This window comes from Tachypleus tridentatus, chromosome 1 (genome assembly GCF_004210375.1).
Source record: "Tachypleus tridentatus isolate NWPU-2018 chromosome 1, ASM421037v1, whole genome shotgun sequence".
Lineage (NCBI taxonomy): Eukaryota > Metazoa > Arthropoda > Merostomata > Xiphosura > Limulidae > Tachypleus > Tachypleus tridentatus.
In genome coordinates, this window is record NC_134825.1 from 119,021,416 (window position 1) to 119,037,849 (window position 16,434).

The 16,434-nt window shown below is 28.2% G+C and overlaps 1 protein-coding gene across 1 annotated transcript in view; it reads right to left on the reverse strand.

Annotated features, from left to right (window-relative positions):
• The window catches only part of LOC143233075 (protein turtle homolog A-like), a 149,006-nt gene extending 133,021 nt beyond the window's left edge, over positions 1-15,985 (reverse strand). Inside the window, exon 1 of the mRNA XM_076468960.1 lies at positions 15,937-15,985. Coding sequence (XP_076325075.1) covers positions 15,937-15,985 — 49 coding nt within the window. The remainder of the gene's footprint in view (positions 1-15,936) is intronic.
• Positions 15,986-16,434: the final 449 nt, after the last annotated feature.

Consider the following 16,434-nt stretch of genomic DNA (forward strand, 5'->3'; position numbering starts at 1 on the left):
TTAGCTCTTTTCTATGTTTAATAATTGTTAAGTTTGTCCGATGTTAGCTCTTTTCTATGTTTAATAATTGTTAAGTTTGTCCGATGTTAGCTCTTTTCTATGTTTAATAATTGTTAAGTTTGTCCGATGTTAGCTCTTTTCTATGTTTAATAATTGTTAAGTTTGTCCGATGTTAGCTCTTTTCTATGTTTAATAATTGTTAAGTTTGTCCGATGTTAGCTCTTTTCTATGTTTAATAATTGTTAAGTTTGTCCGATGTTAGCTCTTTTCTATGTTTAATAATTGTTAAGTTTGTCCGATGTTAGCTCTTTTCTATGTTTAATAATTGTTAAGTTTGTCCGATGTTAGCTCTTTTCTATGTTTAATAATTGTTAAGTTTGTCCGATGTTAGCTCTTTTCTATGTTTAATAATTGTTAAGTTTGTCCGATGTTTAGCTCTTTTCTATGTTTAATAATTGTTAAGTTTGTCCGATGTTAGCTCTTTTCTATGTTTAATAATTGTTAAGTTTGTCCGATGTTAGCTCTTTTCTATGTTTAATAATTGTTAAGTTTGTCCGATGTTAGCTCTTTTCTATGTTTAATAATTGTTAAGTTTGTCCGATGTTAGCTCTTTTCTATGTTTAATAATTGTTAAGTTTGTCCGATGTTAGCTCTTTTCTATGTTTAATAATTGTTAAGTTTGTCCGATGTTAGCTCTTTTCTATGTTTAATAATTGTTAAGTTTGTCCGATGTTAGCTCTTTTCTATGTTTAATAATTGTTAAGTTTGTCCGATGTTAGCTCTTTTCTATGTTTAATAATTGTTAAGTTTGTCCGATGTTAGCTCTTTTCTATGTTTAATAATTGTTAAGTTTGTCCGATGTTAGCTCTTTTCTATGTTTAATAATTGTTAAGTTTGTCCGATGTTAGCTCTTTTCTATGTTTAATAATTGTTAAGTTTGTCCGATGTTAGCTCTTTTCTATGTTTAATAATTGTTAAGTTTGTCCGATGTTAGCTCTTTTCTATGTTTAATAATTGTTAAGTTTGTCCGATGTTAGCTCTTTTCTATGTTTAATAATTGTTAAGTTTGTCCGATGTTAGCTCTTTTCTATGTTTAATAATTGTTAAGTTTGTCCGATGTTAGCTCTTTTCTATGTTTAATAATTGTTAAGTTTGTCCGATGTTAGCTCTTTTCTATGTTTAATAATTGTTAAGTTTGTCCGATGTTAGCTCTTTTCTATGTTTAATAATTGTTAAGTTTGTCCGATGTTAGCTCTTTTCTATGTTTAATAATTGTTAAGTTTGTCCGATGTTAGCTCTTTTCTATGTTTAATAATTGTTAAGTTTGTCCGATGTTAGCTCTTTTCTATGTTTAATAATTGTTAAGTTTGTCCGATGTTAGCTCTTTTCTATGTTTAATAATTGTTAAGTTTGTCCGATGTTAGCTCTTTTCTATGTTTAATAATTGTTAAGTTTGTCCGATGTTAGCTCTTTTCTATGTTTAATAATTGTTAAGTTTGTCCGATGTTAGCTCTTTTCTATGTTTAATAATTGTTAAGTTTGTCCGATGTTAGCTCTTTTCTATGTTTAATAATTGTTAAGTTTGTCCGATGTTAGCTCTTTTCTATGTTTAATAATTGTTAAGTTTGTCCGATGTTAGCTCTTTTCTATGTTTAATAATTGTTAAGTTTGTCCGATGTTAGCTCTTTTCTATGTTTAATAATTGTTAAGTTTGTCCGATGTTAGCTCTTTTCTATGTTTAATAATTGTTAAGTTTGTCCGATGTTAGCTCTTTTCTATGTTTAATAATTGTTAAGTTTGTCCGATGTTAGCTCTTTTCTATGTTTAATAATTGTTAAGTTTGTCCGATGTTAGCTCTTTTCTATGTTTAATAATTGTTAAGTTTGTCCGATGTTAGCTCTTTTCTATGTTTAATAATTGTTAAGTTTGTCCGATGTTAGCTCTTTTCTATGTTTAATAATTGTTAAGTTTGTCCGATGTTAGCTCTTTTCTATGTTTAATAATTGTTAAGTTTGTCCGATGTTAGCTCTTTTCTATGTTTAATAATTGTTAAGTTTGTCCGATGTTAGCTCTTTTCTATGTTTAATAATTGTTAAGTTTGTCCGATGTTAGCTCTTTTCTATGTTTAATAATTGTTAAGTTTGTCCGATGTTAGCTCTTTTCTATGTTTAATAATTGTTAAGTTTGTCCGATGTTAGCTCTTTTCTATGTTTAATAATTGTTAAGTTTGTCCGATGTTAGCTCTTTTCTATGTTTAATAATTGTTAAGTTTGTCCGATGTTAGCTCTTTTCTATGTTTAATAATTGTTAAGTTTGTCCGATGTTAGCTCTTTTCTATGTTTAATAATTGTTAAGTTTGTCCGATGTTAGCTCTTTTCTATGTTTAATAATTGTTAAGTTTGTCCGATGTTAGCTCTTTTATGTTTAATAATTTAATAATTGTTAAGTTTGTCCGATGTTAGCTCTTTTCTATGTTTAATAATTGTTAAGTTTGTCCGATGTTAGCTCTTTTCTATGTTTAATAATTGTTAAGTTTGTCCGATGTTAGCTCTTTTCTATGTTTAATAATTGTTAAGTTTGTCCGATGTTAGCTCTTTTCTATGTTTAATAATTGTTAAGTTTGTCCGATGTTAGCTCTTTTCTATGTTTAATAATTGTTAAGTTTGTCCGATGTTAGCTCTTTTCTATGTTTAATAATTGTTAAGTTTGTCCGATGTTAGCTCTTTTCTATGTTTAATAATTGTTAAGTTTGTCCGATGTTAGCTCTTTTCTATGTTTAATAATTGTTAAGTTTGTCCGATGTTAGCTCTTTTCTATGTTTAATAATTGTTAAGTTTGTCCGATGTTAGCTCTTTTCTATGTTTAATAATTGTTAAGTTTGTCCGATGTTAGCTCTTTTCTATGTTTAATAATTGTTAAGTTTGTCCGATGTTAGCTCTTTTCTATGTTTAATAATTGTTAAGTTTGTCCGATGTTAGCTCTTTTCTATGTTTAATAATTGTTAAGTTTGTCCGATGTTAGCTCTTTTCTATGTTTAATAATTGTTAAGTTTGTCCGATGTTAGCTCTTTTCTATGTTTAATAATTGTTAAGTTTGTCCGATGTTAGCTCTTTTCTATGTTTAATAATTGTTAAGTTTGTCCGATGTTAGCTCTTTTCTATGTTTAATAATTGTTAAGTTTGTCCGATGTTAGCTCTTTTCTATGTTTAATAATTGTTAAGTTTGTCCGATGTTAGCTCTTTTCTATGTTTAATAATTGTTAAGTTTGTCCGATGTTAGCTCTTTTCTATGTTTAATAATTGTTAAGTTTGTCCGATGTTAGCTCTTTTCTATGTTTAATAATTGTTAAGTTTGTCCGATGTTAGCTCTTTTCTATGTTTAATAATTGTTAAGTTTGTCCGATGTTAGCTCTTTTCTATGTTTAATAATTGTTAAGTTTGTCCGATGTTAGCTCTTTTCTATGTTTAATAATTGTTAAGTTTGTCCGATGTTAGCTCTTTTCTATGTTTAATAATTGTTAAGTTTGTCCGATGTTAGCTCTTTTCTATGTTTAATAATTGTTAAGTTTGTCCGATGTTAGCTCTTTTCTATGTTTAATAATTGTTAAGTTTGTCCGATGTTAGCTCTTTTCTATGTTTAATAATTGTTAAGTTTGTCCGATGTTAGCTCTTTTCTATGTTTAATAATTGTTAAGTTTGTCCGATGTTAGCTCTTTTCTATGTTTAATAATTGTTAAGTTTGTCCGATGTTAGCTCTTTTCTATGTTTAATAATTGTTAAGTTTGTCCGATGTTAGCTCTTTTCTATGTTTAATAATTGTTAAGTTTGTCCGATGTTAGCTCTTTTCTATGTTTAATAATTGTTAAGTTTGTCCGATGTTAGCTCTTTTCTATGTTTAATAATTGTTAAGTTTGTCCGATGTTAGCTCTTTTCTATGTTTAATAATTGTTAAGTTTGTCCGATGTTAGCTCTTTTCTATGTTTAATAATTGTTAAGTTTGTCCGATGTTAGCTCTTTTCTATGTTTAATAATTGTTAAGTTTGTCCGATGTTAGCTCTTTTCTATGTTTAATAATTGTTAAGTTTGTCCGATGTTAGCTCTTTTCTATGTTTAATAATTGTTAAGTTTGTCCGATGTTAGCTCTTTTCTATGTTTAATAATTGTTAAGTTTGTCCGATGTTAGCTCTTTTCTATGTTTAATAATTGTTAAGTTTGTCCGATGTTAGCTCTTTTCTATGTTTAATAATTGTTAAGTTTGTCCGATGTTAGCTCTTTTCTATGTTTAATAATTGTTAAGTTTGTCCGATGTTAGCTCTTTTCTATGTTTAATAATTGTTAAGTTTGTCCGATGTTAGCTCTTTTCTATGTTTAATAATTGTTAAGTTTGTCCGATGTTAGCTCTTTTCTATGTTTAATAATTGTTAAGTTTGTCCGATGTTAGCTCTTTTCTATGTTTAATAATTGTTAAGTTTGTCCGATGTTAGCTCTTTTCTATGTTTAATAATTGTTAAGTTTGTCCGATGTTAGCTCTTTTCTATGTTTAATAATTGTTAAGTTTGTCCGATGTTAGCTCTTTTCTATGTTTAATAATTGTTAAGTTTGTCCGATGTTAGCTCTTTTCTATGTTTAATAATTGTTAAGTTTGTCCGATGTTAGCTCTTTTCTATGTTTAATAATTGTTAAGTTTGTCCGATGTTAGCTCTTTTCTATGTTTAATAATTGTTAAGTTTGTCCGATGTTAGCTCTTTTCTATGTTTAATAATTGTTAAGTTTGTCCGATGTTAGCTCTTTTCTATGTTTAATAATTGTTAAGTTTGTCCGATGTTAGCTCTTTTCTATGTTTAATAATTGTTAAGTTTGTCCGATGTTAGCTCTTTTCTATGTTTAATAATTGTTAAGTTTGTCCGATGTTAGCTCTTTTCTATGTTTAATAATTGTTAAGTTTGTCCGATGTTAGCTCTTTTCTATGTTTAATAATTGTTAAGTTTGTCCGATGTTAGCTCTTTTCTATGTTTAATAATTGTTAAGTTTGTCCGATGTTAGCTCTTTTCTATGTTTAATAATTGTTAAGTTTGTCCGATGTTAGCTCTTTTCTATGTTTAATAATTAAGTTTGTCCGATGTTAGCTCTTTTCTATGTTTAATAATTGTTAAGTTTGTCCCATGTTAGCTCTTTTCTATGTTTAATAATTGTTAAGTTTGTCCGATGTTAGCTCTTTTCTATGTTTAATAATTGTTAAGTTTGTCCGATGTTAGCTCTTTTCTATGTTTAATAATTGTTAAGTTTGTCCGCTGTTAGCTCTTTTTATGTTTAATAATTGTTAAGTTTGTCCGATGTTAGCTCTTTTCTATGTTTAATAATTGTTAAGTTTGTCCGATGTTAGCTCTTTTCTATGTTTAATAATTGTTAAGTTTTTGTCCGATGGTAAGCTCTTTTACTTATGTTTTAATAATTGTTAAGGCGTTCCGATATTAGCTCCTTTCTATGTTTAATAATTGTTAAGTTTGTCCGATGTTAGCTCTCTTTTCTATGTTTAATAATTGTTAAGTTTGTCCGATGTTAGCTCTTTTCTATGTTTAATAATTGTTAAGTTTGTCCGATGTTAGCTCTTTTCTATGTTTAATAATTGTTAAGTTTGTCCGCTGTTAGCTCTTTTCTATGTTTAATAATTGTTAAGTTTGTCGGCTGTTAGCTCTTTACTATGTTTAATAATTGTTAAGTTTGTCCTATATTAGCTTTTTTCTATGTTTAATAATTGCTAAGTTTGTCCGATGTTAGCTCCTTTCTATGTTTAATAATTAATTAAGTTTGTCCGATGTTAGCTCTTTTCTATGTTTAATAATTGTTAAGTTTGTCCGATGTTAGCTCTTTTCTATGTTTAATAATTGTTAAGTTTGTCGATGTTAGCTCTTTTTCTATGTTTAATAATTGTGCAAGTTTGTCCGATGTTAGCTCTTTTTCTATGTTTAATAATTGTTAATTTTTTTGGTTAGCTGTTAGCTCTTTTCTATGTTGTTTTAATAATTAAGTTTGTCCGATGTTAGCTCTTTTTCTATGTTTAATAATTGTTAAGTTTGTCCGATGTTAGCTCTTTTCTATGTTTAATAATTGTTAAGTTTGTCCGATGTTAGCTCTTTTCTATGTTTAATAATTGTTAAGTTTGTCCGATATTAACTCTTTTTCTATGTTTTAATAATTGTTAGAAGTTTGTCCGCTGTTAGCTCTTTTCTATGTTTAATAATTGTTAAGTTTGTCCGCTGTTAGCTCTTTTCTATGTTTAATAATTGTTAAGTTTGTCCGATGTTAGCTCTTTTTCTATGTTTAATAATTGTTAAGTTTGTCCGATGTTAGCTCCTTTCTATGTTTAATAATTGTTAAGTTTGTCCGATGTTAGCTCTTTACTATGTTTAATAATTGTTAAGTTTGTCCGCTGTTAGCTCTTTTCTAATGTTTAATAATTTATTAAGTTTGTCCGATGTTAGCTTTTTTCTATGTTTAATAATTGTTAAGTTTGTCCGATGTTAGCTCTTTTCTGTGTTTAATAATTGTTAAGTTTGTCCGATGTTAGCTCTTTTCTATGTTTAATAATTGTTAAGTTTGTCCGATGTTAGCTCTTTTCTATGTTTAATAATTGTTAAGTTTGTCCGATGTTAGCTCTCTTTTCTATGTTTAATAATTGTTAAGTTTGTCCGATGTTAGCTCTTTTTCTATGTTTAATAATTGTTAAGTTTGTCCGATGTTAGCTCTTTTCTATGTTTTAATAATTGTTAAGTTTGTCCGATGTTAGCTCTTTTCTATGTTTAATAATTGTTAAGTTTGTCCGATGTTAGCTCTTTTCTATGTTTAATAATTGTTAAGTTTGTCCGATGTTAGCTCTTTTCTATGTTTAATAATTGTTAAGTTTGTCCGATGTTAGCTCTTTTCTATGTTTAATAATTGTTAAGTTTGTCCGATGTTAGCTCTTTTCTATGTTTAATAATTGTTAAGTTTGTCCGATGTTAGCTCTATGTTTAATAATTGTTAAGTTTGTCCGATGTTAGCTCTTTTTCATGTTTAATAATTGTTAAGTTTGTCCGATGTTAGCTCTTTTCTATGTTTAATAATTGTTAAATTTGTCCGCTGTTAGCTCTTTTCTATGTTTAATAATTGTTAAGTTTGTCGGCTGTTAGCTCTTTACTATGTTTAATAATTGTTAAGTTTGTCCGATGTTAGCTCTTTTCTATGTTTAATAATTGTTAAGTTTGTCCGATGTTAGCTCTTTTCTATGTTTAATAATTGTTAAGTTTGTCCGATGTTAGCTCTTTTCTATGTTTAATAATTGTTAAGTTTGTCCTATGTTAGCTCTTTTCTATGTTTAATAATTGTTAAGTTTGTCCGATGTTAGCTCTTTTTCTATGTTTAATAATTGTTAAGTTTGTCCTGATGTTAGCTCTTTTCTATGTTTAATAATTGTTAAGTTTGTCCGATGTTAGCTCTTTTCTATGTTTAATAATTGTTAAGTTTGTCCGATGTTAGCTCTTTTCTATGTTTAATAATTGTTAAGTTTGTCCGATGTTAGCTCTTTTCTATGTTTAATAATTGTTAAGTTTGTCCGATGTTAGCTCTTTTCTATGTTTAATAATTGTTAAGTTTGTCCTATGTTGTCAGCTCTTTTCTATGTTTAATAATTGTTAAGTTTGTCCGATGTTAGCTCTTTTCTATGTTTAATAATTGTTAAGTTTGTCCGATGTTAGCTCTTTTCTATGTTTAATAATTGTTAAGTTTGTCCGATGTTAGCTCTTTTCTATGTTTAATAATTGTTAAGTTTGTCCGATGTTAGCTCTTTTCTATGTTTAATAATTGTTAAGTTTGTCCGATGTTAGCTCTTCTCTATGTTTAATAATTGTTAAGTTTGTCCGATGTTAGCTCTTTTCTATGTTTAATAATTGTTAAGTTTGTCCGCTGTTAGCTCTTTTCTATGTTTAATAATTGTTAAGTTTGTCCGATGTTAGCTCTTTTCTATGTTTAATAATTGTTAAGTTTGTCCGATGTTAGCTCTTTTCTATGTTTAATAATTGTTAAGTTTGTCCGCTGTTAGCTCTTTTCTATGTTTAATAATTGTTAAGTTTGTCCGATGTTAGCTGTTAGTTCTTTTCTATGTTTAATAATTGTTAAGTTTGTCCGATGTTAGCTCTTTTCTATGTTTAATAATTAAGTTTGTCCGATGTTAGCTCTTTTCTATGTTTAATAATTGTTAAGTTTGTCCGATGTTAGCTCTTTTCTATGTTTAATAATTGTTAAGTTTGTCCGATGTTAGCTCTTTTCTATGTTTAATAATTGTTAAGTTTGTCCGATGTTAGCTCTTTTCTATGTTTAATAATTGTTAAGTTTGTCCGATGTTAGCTCTTTTCTATGTTTAATAATTGTTAAGTTTGTCCGCTGTTAGCTCTTTTCTATGTTTAATAATTGTTAAGTTTGTCCGATGTTAGCTCTTTTCTATGTTTAATAATTGTTAAGTTTGTCCGATGTTAGCTCTTTTCTATGTTTAATAATTGTTAAGTTTGTCCGATGTTAGCTCTTTTCTATGTTTAATAATTGTTAAGTTTGTCCGCTGTTAGCTCTTTTTCTATGTTTAATAATTGTTAAGTTTGTCCGATGTTAGCTCTTTTCTATGTTTAATAATTGTTAAGTTTGTCCGATGTTAGCTCTTTTCTATGTTTAATAATTGTTAAGTTTGTCCGATGTTAGCTCTTTTTCTATGTTTAATAATTGTTAAGTTTGTCCGATGTTAGCTCTTTTCTATGTTTAATAATTGTTAAGTTTGTCCGATGTTAGCTCTTTTCTATGTTTAATAATTGTTAAGTTTGTCCGCTGTTAGCTCTTTTCTATGTTTAATAATTGTTAAGTTTGTCCGATGTTAGCTCTTTTCTATGTTTAATAATTGTTAAGTTTGTCCGATGTTAGCTCTTTTCTATGTTTAATAATTGTTAAGTTTGTCCGATGTTAGCTCTTTTCTATGTTTAATAATTGTTAAGTTTGTCCGATGTTAGCTCTTTTTCTATGTTTAATAATTAAGTTTGTCCGATGTTAGCTCTTTTCTATGTTTAATAATTGTTAAGTTTGTCCGCTGTTAGCTCTTTTCTATGTTTAATAATTGTTAAGTTTGTCCGATGTTAGCTCTTTTCTATGTTTAATAATTGTTAAGTTTGTCCGATGTTAGCTCTTTTCTATGTTTAATAATTGTTAAGTTTGTCCGATGTTAGCTCTTTTCTATGTTTAATAATTGTTAAGTTTGTCCGATGTTAGCTCTTTTCTATGTTTAATAATTGTTAAGTTTGTCCGATGTTAGCTCTTTTCTATGTTTAATAATTGTTAAGTTTGTCCGATGTTAGCTCTTTTCTATGTTTAATAATTGTTAAGTTTGTCCGATGTTAGCTCTTTTTCTATGTTTAATAATTGTTAAGTTTGTCCGATGTTAGCTCTTTCTATGTTTAATAATTGTTAAGTTTGTCCGATGTTAGCTCTTTTTCTATGTTTAATAATTGTTAAGTTTGTCCGATGTTAGCTCTTTTCTATGTTTAATAATTGTTAAGTTTGTCCGATGTTAGCTCTTTTCTATGTTTAATAATTGTTAAGTTTGTCCGATGTTAGCTCTTTTCTATGTTTAATAATTGTTAAGTTTGTCCGCTGTTAGTTCTTTTCTTTGTTTAATAATTGTTAATTGTTGTCCGATGTTAGCTCTTTTCTATGTTTAATAATTGTTAAGTTTGTCCGATGTTAGCTCTTTTCTATGTTTAATAATTGTTAAGTTTGTCCGATGTTAGCTCTTTTCTATGTTTAATAATTGTTAAGTTTGTCCGATGTTAGCTCTTTTCTATGTTTAATAATTGTTAAGTTTGTCCGCTGTTAGCTCTTTTCTATGTTTAATAATTGTTAAGTTTGTCCGCTGTTAGCTCTTTTCTATGTTTAATAATTGTTAAGTTTGTCCGATGTTAGCTCTTTTCTATGTTTAATAATTGTTAAGTTTGTCCGATGTTAGCTCTTTTCTATGTTTAATAATTGTTAAGTTTGTCCGATGTTAGCTCTTTTCTATGTTTAATAATTGTTAAGTTTGTCCGATGTTAGCTCTTTTCTATGTTTAATAATTGTTAAGTTTGTCCGATGTTAGCTCTTTTCTATGTTTAATAATTGTTAAGTTTGTCCGATGTTAGCTCTTTTCTATGTTTAATAATTGTTAAGTTTGTCCGATGTTAGCTCTTTTCTATGTTTAATAATTGTTAAGTTTGTCCGATGTTAGCTCTTTTCTATGTTTAATAATTGTTAAGTTTGTCCGATGTTAGCTCTTTTCTATGTTTAATAATTGTTAAGTTTGTCCGATGTTAGCTTTTTCTATGTTTAATAATTGTTAAGTTTGTCCGATGTTAGCTCTTTTCTATGTTTAATAATTGTTAAGTTTGTCCGATGTTAGCTCTTTTCTATGTTTAATAATTGTTAAGTTTGTCCGATGTTAGCTCTTTTCTATGTTTAATAATTGTTAAGTTTGTCCGATGTTAGCTCTTTTCTATGTTTAATAATTGTTAAGTTTGTCCGATGTTAGCTCTTTTCTATGTTTAATAATTGTTAAGTTTGTCCGATGTTAGCTCTTTTCTATGTTTAATAATTGTTAAGTTTGTCCGATGTTAGCTCTTTTCTATGTTTAATAATTGTTAAGTTTGTCCGATGTTAGCTCTTTTCTATGTTTAATAATTGTTAAGTTTGTCCGATGTTAGCTCTTTTCTATGTTTAATAATTGTTAAGTTTGTCCGATGTTAGCTCTTTTCTATGTTTAATAATTGTTAAGTTTGTCCGATGTTAGCTCTTTTTCTATGTTTAATAATTGTTAAGTTTGTCCGATGTTAGCTCTTTTCTATGTTTAATAATTGTTAAGTTTGTCCGATGTTAGCTCTTTTCTATGTTTAATAATTGTTAAGTTTGTCCGATGTTAGCTCTTTTCTATGTTTAATAATTGTTAAGTTTGTCCGATGTTAGCTCTTTTCTATGTTTAATAATTGTTAAGTTTGTCCGATGTTAGCTCTTTTCTATGTTTAATAATTGTTAAGTTTGTCCGATGTTAGCTCTTTTCTATGTTTAATAATTGTTAAGTTTGTCCGATGTTAGCTCTTTTCTATGTTTAATAATTGTTAAGTTTGTCCGATGTTAGCTCTTTTCTATGTTTAATAATTGTTAAGTTTGTCCGATGTTAGCTCTTTTCTATGTTTAATAATTGTTAAGTTTGTCCGATGTTAGCTCTTTTCTATGTTTAATAATTGTTAAGTTTGTCCGATGTTAGCTCTTTTCTATGTTTAATAATTGTTAAGTTTGTCCGCTGTTAGCTCTTTTCTATGTTTAATAATTGTTAAGTTTGTCCGCTGTTAGCTCTTTTCTATGTTTAATAATTGTTAAGTTTGTCCGATGTTAGCTCTTTTCTATGTTTAATAATTGTTAAGTTTGTCCGATGTTAGCTCTTTTCTATGTTTAATAATTGTTAAGTTTGTCCGATGTTAGCTCTTTTCTATGTTTAATAATTGTTAAGTTTGTCCGATGTTAGCTCTTTTCTATGTTTAATAATTGTTAAGTTTGTCCGCTGTTAGCTCTTTTCTATGTTTAATAATTGTTAAGTTTGTCCGATGTTAGCTCTTTTCTATGTTTAATAATTGTTAAGTTTGTCCGATGTTAGCTCTTTTCTATGTTTAATAATTGTTAAGTTTGTCCGATGTTAGCTCTTTTCTATGTTTAATAATTGTTAAGTTTGTCCGATGTTAGCTCTTTTCTATGTTTAATAATTGTTAAGTTTGTCCGATGTTAGCTCTTTTCTATGTTTAATAATTGTTAAGTTTGTCCGCTGTTAGCTCTTTTCTATGTTTAATAATTGTTAAGTTTGTCCGATGTTAGCTCTTTTTCTATGTTTAATAATTGTTAAGTTTGTCCGATGTTAGCTCTTTTCTATGTTTAATAATTGTTAAGTTTGTCCGATGTTAGCTCTTTTTCTATGTTTAATAATTGTTAAGTTTGTCCGATGTTAGCTCTTTTCTATGTTTAATAATTGTTAAGTTTGTCCGATGTTAGCTCTTTTCTATGTTTAATAATTGTTAAGTTTGTCCGATGTTAGCTCTTTTCTATGTTTAATAATTGTTAAGTTTGTCCGATGTTAGCTCTTTTCTATGTTTAATAATTGTTAAGTTTGTCCGATGTTAGCTCTTTTCTATGTTTAATAATTGTTAAGTTTGTCCGATGTTAGCTCTTTTCTATGTTTAATAATTGTTAAGTTTGTCCGATGTTAGCTCTTTTCTATGTTTAATAATTGTTAAGTTTGTCCGATGTTAGCTCTTTTCTATGTTTAATAATTGTTAAGTTTGTCCGATGTTAGCTCTTTTCTATGTTTAATAATTGTTAAGTTTGTCCGATGTTAGCTCTTTTCTATGTTTAATAATTGTTAAGTTTGTCCGATGTTAGCTCTTTTCTATGTTTAATAATTGTTAAGTTTGTCCGATGTTAGCTCTTTTCTATGTTTAATAATTGTTAAGTTTGTCCGATGTTAGCTCTTTTCTATGTTTAATAATTGTTAAGTTTGTCCGATGTTAGCTCTTTTCTATGTTTAATAATTGTTAAGTTTGTCCGATGTTAGCTCTTTTCTATGTTTAATAATTGTTAAGTTTGTCCGATGTTAGCTCTTTTCTATGTTTAATAATTGTTAAGTTTGTCCGATGTTAGCTCTTTTCTATGTTTAATAATTGTTAAGTTTGTCCGCTGTTAGCTCTTTTCTATGTTTAATAATTGTTAAGTTTGTCCGATGTTAGCTCTTTTCTATGTTTAATAATTGTTAAGTTTGTCCGATGTTAGCTCTTTTCTATGTTTAATAATTGTTAAGTTTGTCCGATGTTAGCTCTTTTCTATGTTTAATAATTGTTAAGTTTGTCCGATGTTAGCTCTTTTCTATGTTTAATAATTGTTAAGTTTGTCCGATGTTAGCTCTTTTCTATGTTTAATAATTGTTAAGTTTGTCCGATGTTAGCTCTTTTCTATGTTTAATAATTGTTAAGTTTGTCCGATGTTAGCTCTTTTCTATGTTTAATAATTGTTAAGTTTGTCCGATGTTAGCTCTTTTCTATGTTTAATAATTGTTAAGTTTGTCCGATGTTAGCTCTTTTCTATGTTTAATAATTGTTAAGTTTGTCCGATGTTAGCTCTTTTCTATGTTTAATAATTGTTAAGTTTGTCCGATGTTAGCTCTAGCTCTATGTTTAATAATTGTTAAGTTTGTCCGCTGTTAGCTCTTTTCTATGTTTAATAATTGTTAAGTTTGTCCGATGTTAGCTCTTTTCTATGTTTAATAATTGTTAAGTTTGTCCGATGTTAGCTCTTTTCTATGTTTAATAATTGTTAAGTTTGTCCGATGTTAGCTCTTTTCTATGTTTAATAATTGTTAAGTTTGTCCGATGTTAGCTCTTTTCTATGTTTAATAATTGTTAAGTTTGTCCGATGTTAGCTCTTTTCTATGTTTAATAATTGTTAAGTTTGTCCGATGTTAGCTCTTTTCTATGTTTAATAATTGTTAAGTTTGTCCGATGTTAGCTCTATGTTTAATAATTGTTAAGTTTGTCCGATGTTAGCTCTTTTCTATGTTTAATAATTGTTAAGTTTGTCCGATGTTAGCTCTTTTCTATGTTTAATAATTGTTAAGTTTGTCCGATGTTAGCTCTTTTCTATGTTTAATAATTGTTAAGTTTGTCCGATGTTAGCTCTTTTCTATGTTTAATAATTGTTAAGTTTGTCCGATGTTAGCTCTTTTCTATGTTTAATAATTGTTAAGTTTGTCCGATGTTAGCTCTTTTCTATGTTTAATAATTGTTAAGTTTGTCCGATGTTAGCTCTTTTCTATGTTTAATAATTGTTAAGTTTGTCCGATGTTAGCTCTTTTCTATGTTTAATAATTGTTAAGTTTGTCCGCTGTTAGCTCTTTTTTATGTTTAATAATTGTTAAGTTTGTCCGATGTTAGCTCTTTTCTATGTTTAATAATTGTTAAGTTTGTCCGATGTTAGCTCTTTTCTATGTTTAATAATTGTTAAGTTTGTCCGATGTTAGCTCTTTTCTATGTTTAATAATTGTTAAGTTTGTCCGATGTTAGCTCTTTTCTATGTTTAATAATTGTTAAGTTTGTCCGATGTTAGCTCTTTTCTATGTTTAATAATTGTTAAGTTTGTCCGATGTTAGCTCTTTTCTATGTTTAATAATTGTTAAGTTTGTCCGATGTTAGCTCTTTTCTATGTTTAATAATTGTTAAGTTTGTCCGATGTTAGCTCTTTTCTATGTTTAATAATTGTTAAGTTTGTCCGATGTTAGCTCTTTTCTATGTTTAATAATTGTTAAGTTTGTCCGATGTTAGCTCTTTTCTATGTTTAATAATTGTTAAGTTTGTCCGATGTTAGCTCTTTTCTATGTTTAATAATTGTTAAGTTTGTCCGATGTTAGCTCTTTTCTATGTTTAATAATTGTTAAGTTTGTCCGATGTTAGCTCTTTTCTATGTTTAATAATTGTTAAGTTTGTCCGCTGTTAGCTCTTTTCTATGTTTAATAATTGTTAAGTTTGTCCGATGTTAGCTCTTTTTCTATGTTTAATAATTGTTAAGTTTGTCCGCTGTTAGCTCTTTTCTATGTTTAATAATTGTTAAGTTTGTCCGATGTTAGCTCTTTTTTATGTTTAATAATGTTTGTCCGATGTTATAATTGTTAAGTTTGTCCGATGTTAGCTCTTTTCTATGTTTAATAATTGTTAAGTTTGTCCGATGTTAGCTCTTTTCTATGTTTAATAATTGTTAAGTTTGTCCGATGTTAGCTCTTTTCTATGTTTAATAATTGTTAAGTTTGTCCGATGTTAGCTCTTTTCTATGTTTAATAATTGTTAAGTTTGTCCGATGTTAGCTCTTTTCTATGTTTAATAATTGTTAAGTTTGTCCGATGTTAGCTCTTTTCTATGTTTAATAATTGTTAAGTTTGTCCGATGTTAGCTCTTTTCTATGTTTAATAATTGTTAAGTTTGTCCGATGTTAGCTCTTTTCTATGTTTAATAATTGTTAAGTTTGTCCGATGTTAGCTCTTTTCTATGTTTAATAATTGTTAAGTTTGTCCGATGTTAGCTCTTTTCTATGTTTAATAATTGTTAAGTTTGTCCGATGTTAGCTCTTTTCTATGTTTAATAATTGTTAAGTTTGTCCGATGTTAGCTCTTTTCTATGTTTAATAATTGTTAAGTTTGTCCGATGTTAGCTCTTTTCTATGTTTAATAATTGTTAAGTTTGTCCGATGTTAGCTCTTTTCTATGTTTAATAATTGTTAAGTTTGTCCGATGTTAGCTCTTTTCTATGTTTAATAATTGTTAAGTTTGTCCGATGTTAGCTCTTTTCTATGTTTAATAATTGTTAAGTTTGTCCGATGTTAGCTCTTTTCTATGTTTAATAATTGTTAAGTTTGTCCGCTGTTAGCTCTTTTCTATGTTTAATAATTGTTAAGTTTGTCCGCTGTTAGCTCTTTTCTATGTTTAATAATTGTTAAGTTTGTCCGATGTTAGCTCTTTTCTATGTTTAATAATTGTTAAGTTTGTCCGATGTTAGCTCTTTTCTATGTTTAATAATTGTTAAGTTTGTCCGATGTTAGCTCTTTTCTATGTTTAATAATTGTTAAGTTTTTCCGATGTTAGCTCTTTTCTATGTTTATTTGTTCTCACATCTTTCGGTTTTTCTTTTTCATTTCAGTGAATATTTCATTTTCAAACCAATCAGTTTTCTTTTTTTCTCACTTTTCACAGCAGCTTTTCCGTACATCGGATTGACGACTTCTCATGATCGTTTTGTCGTCCTATAACCTCCACAGCGGTTGATCAAGATAGCTAATCATTCACTCCAATAATTCAGTAATGACTTACGAATGATGTAATCCACTAATATTTTAGCCGGTCGATTTGTTGTCCCCATGTCTTAACATCAACCGCTACTTCTTACACTAACTTCATAGAAATGTCACATTCATTATATGGATAGAATATAAAACCTCAGAAATAAAATTAATCTATTAGACAGCCTACATGTACTATCTATTTATCACTAACTTAGTCATAAAAAGCTTTATTTGATCTTATATTATGTTCTTTCTTAGAAAACATGCTTTCTATGGACGTAGAGTCTTTTAGAACTAATAAAATACTTCTACTAAGACCCAGTCGGATGTCACAAAGTAATCACATTGGGATCAAATGTTTCCTAGGCGTAAATTAATACCAGTACGCAACCTGGACAGCGTAATTTATTCTTAACAATGACATTATGTATCGATTACCTTGATAAATAATTTAGCTAATTCAGTGAAGGTGAATCTCACAATCCATGCCGCTAACAATCGGGACTCGATAAACACAGTGGACACA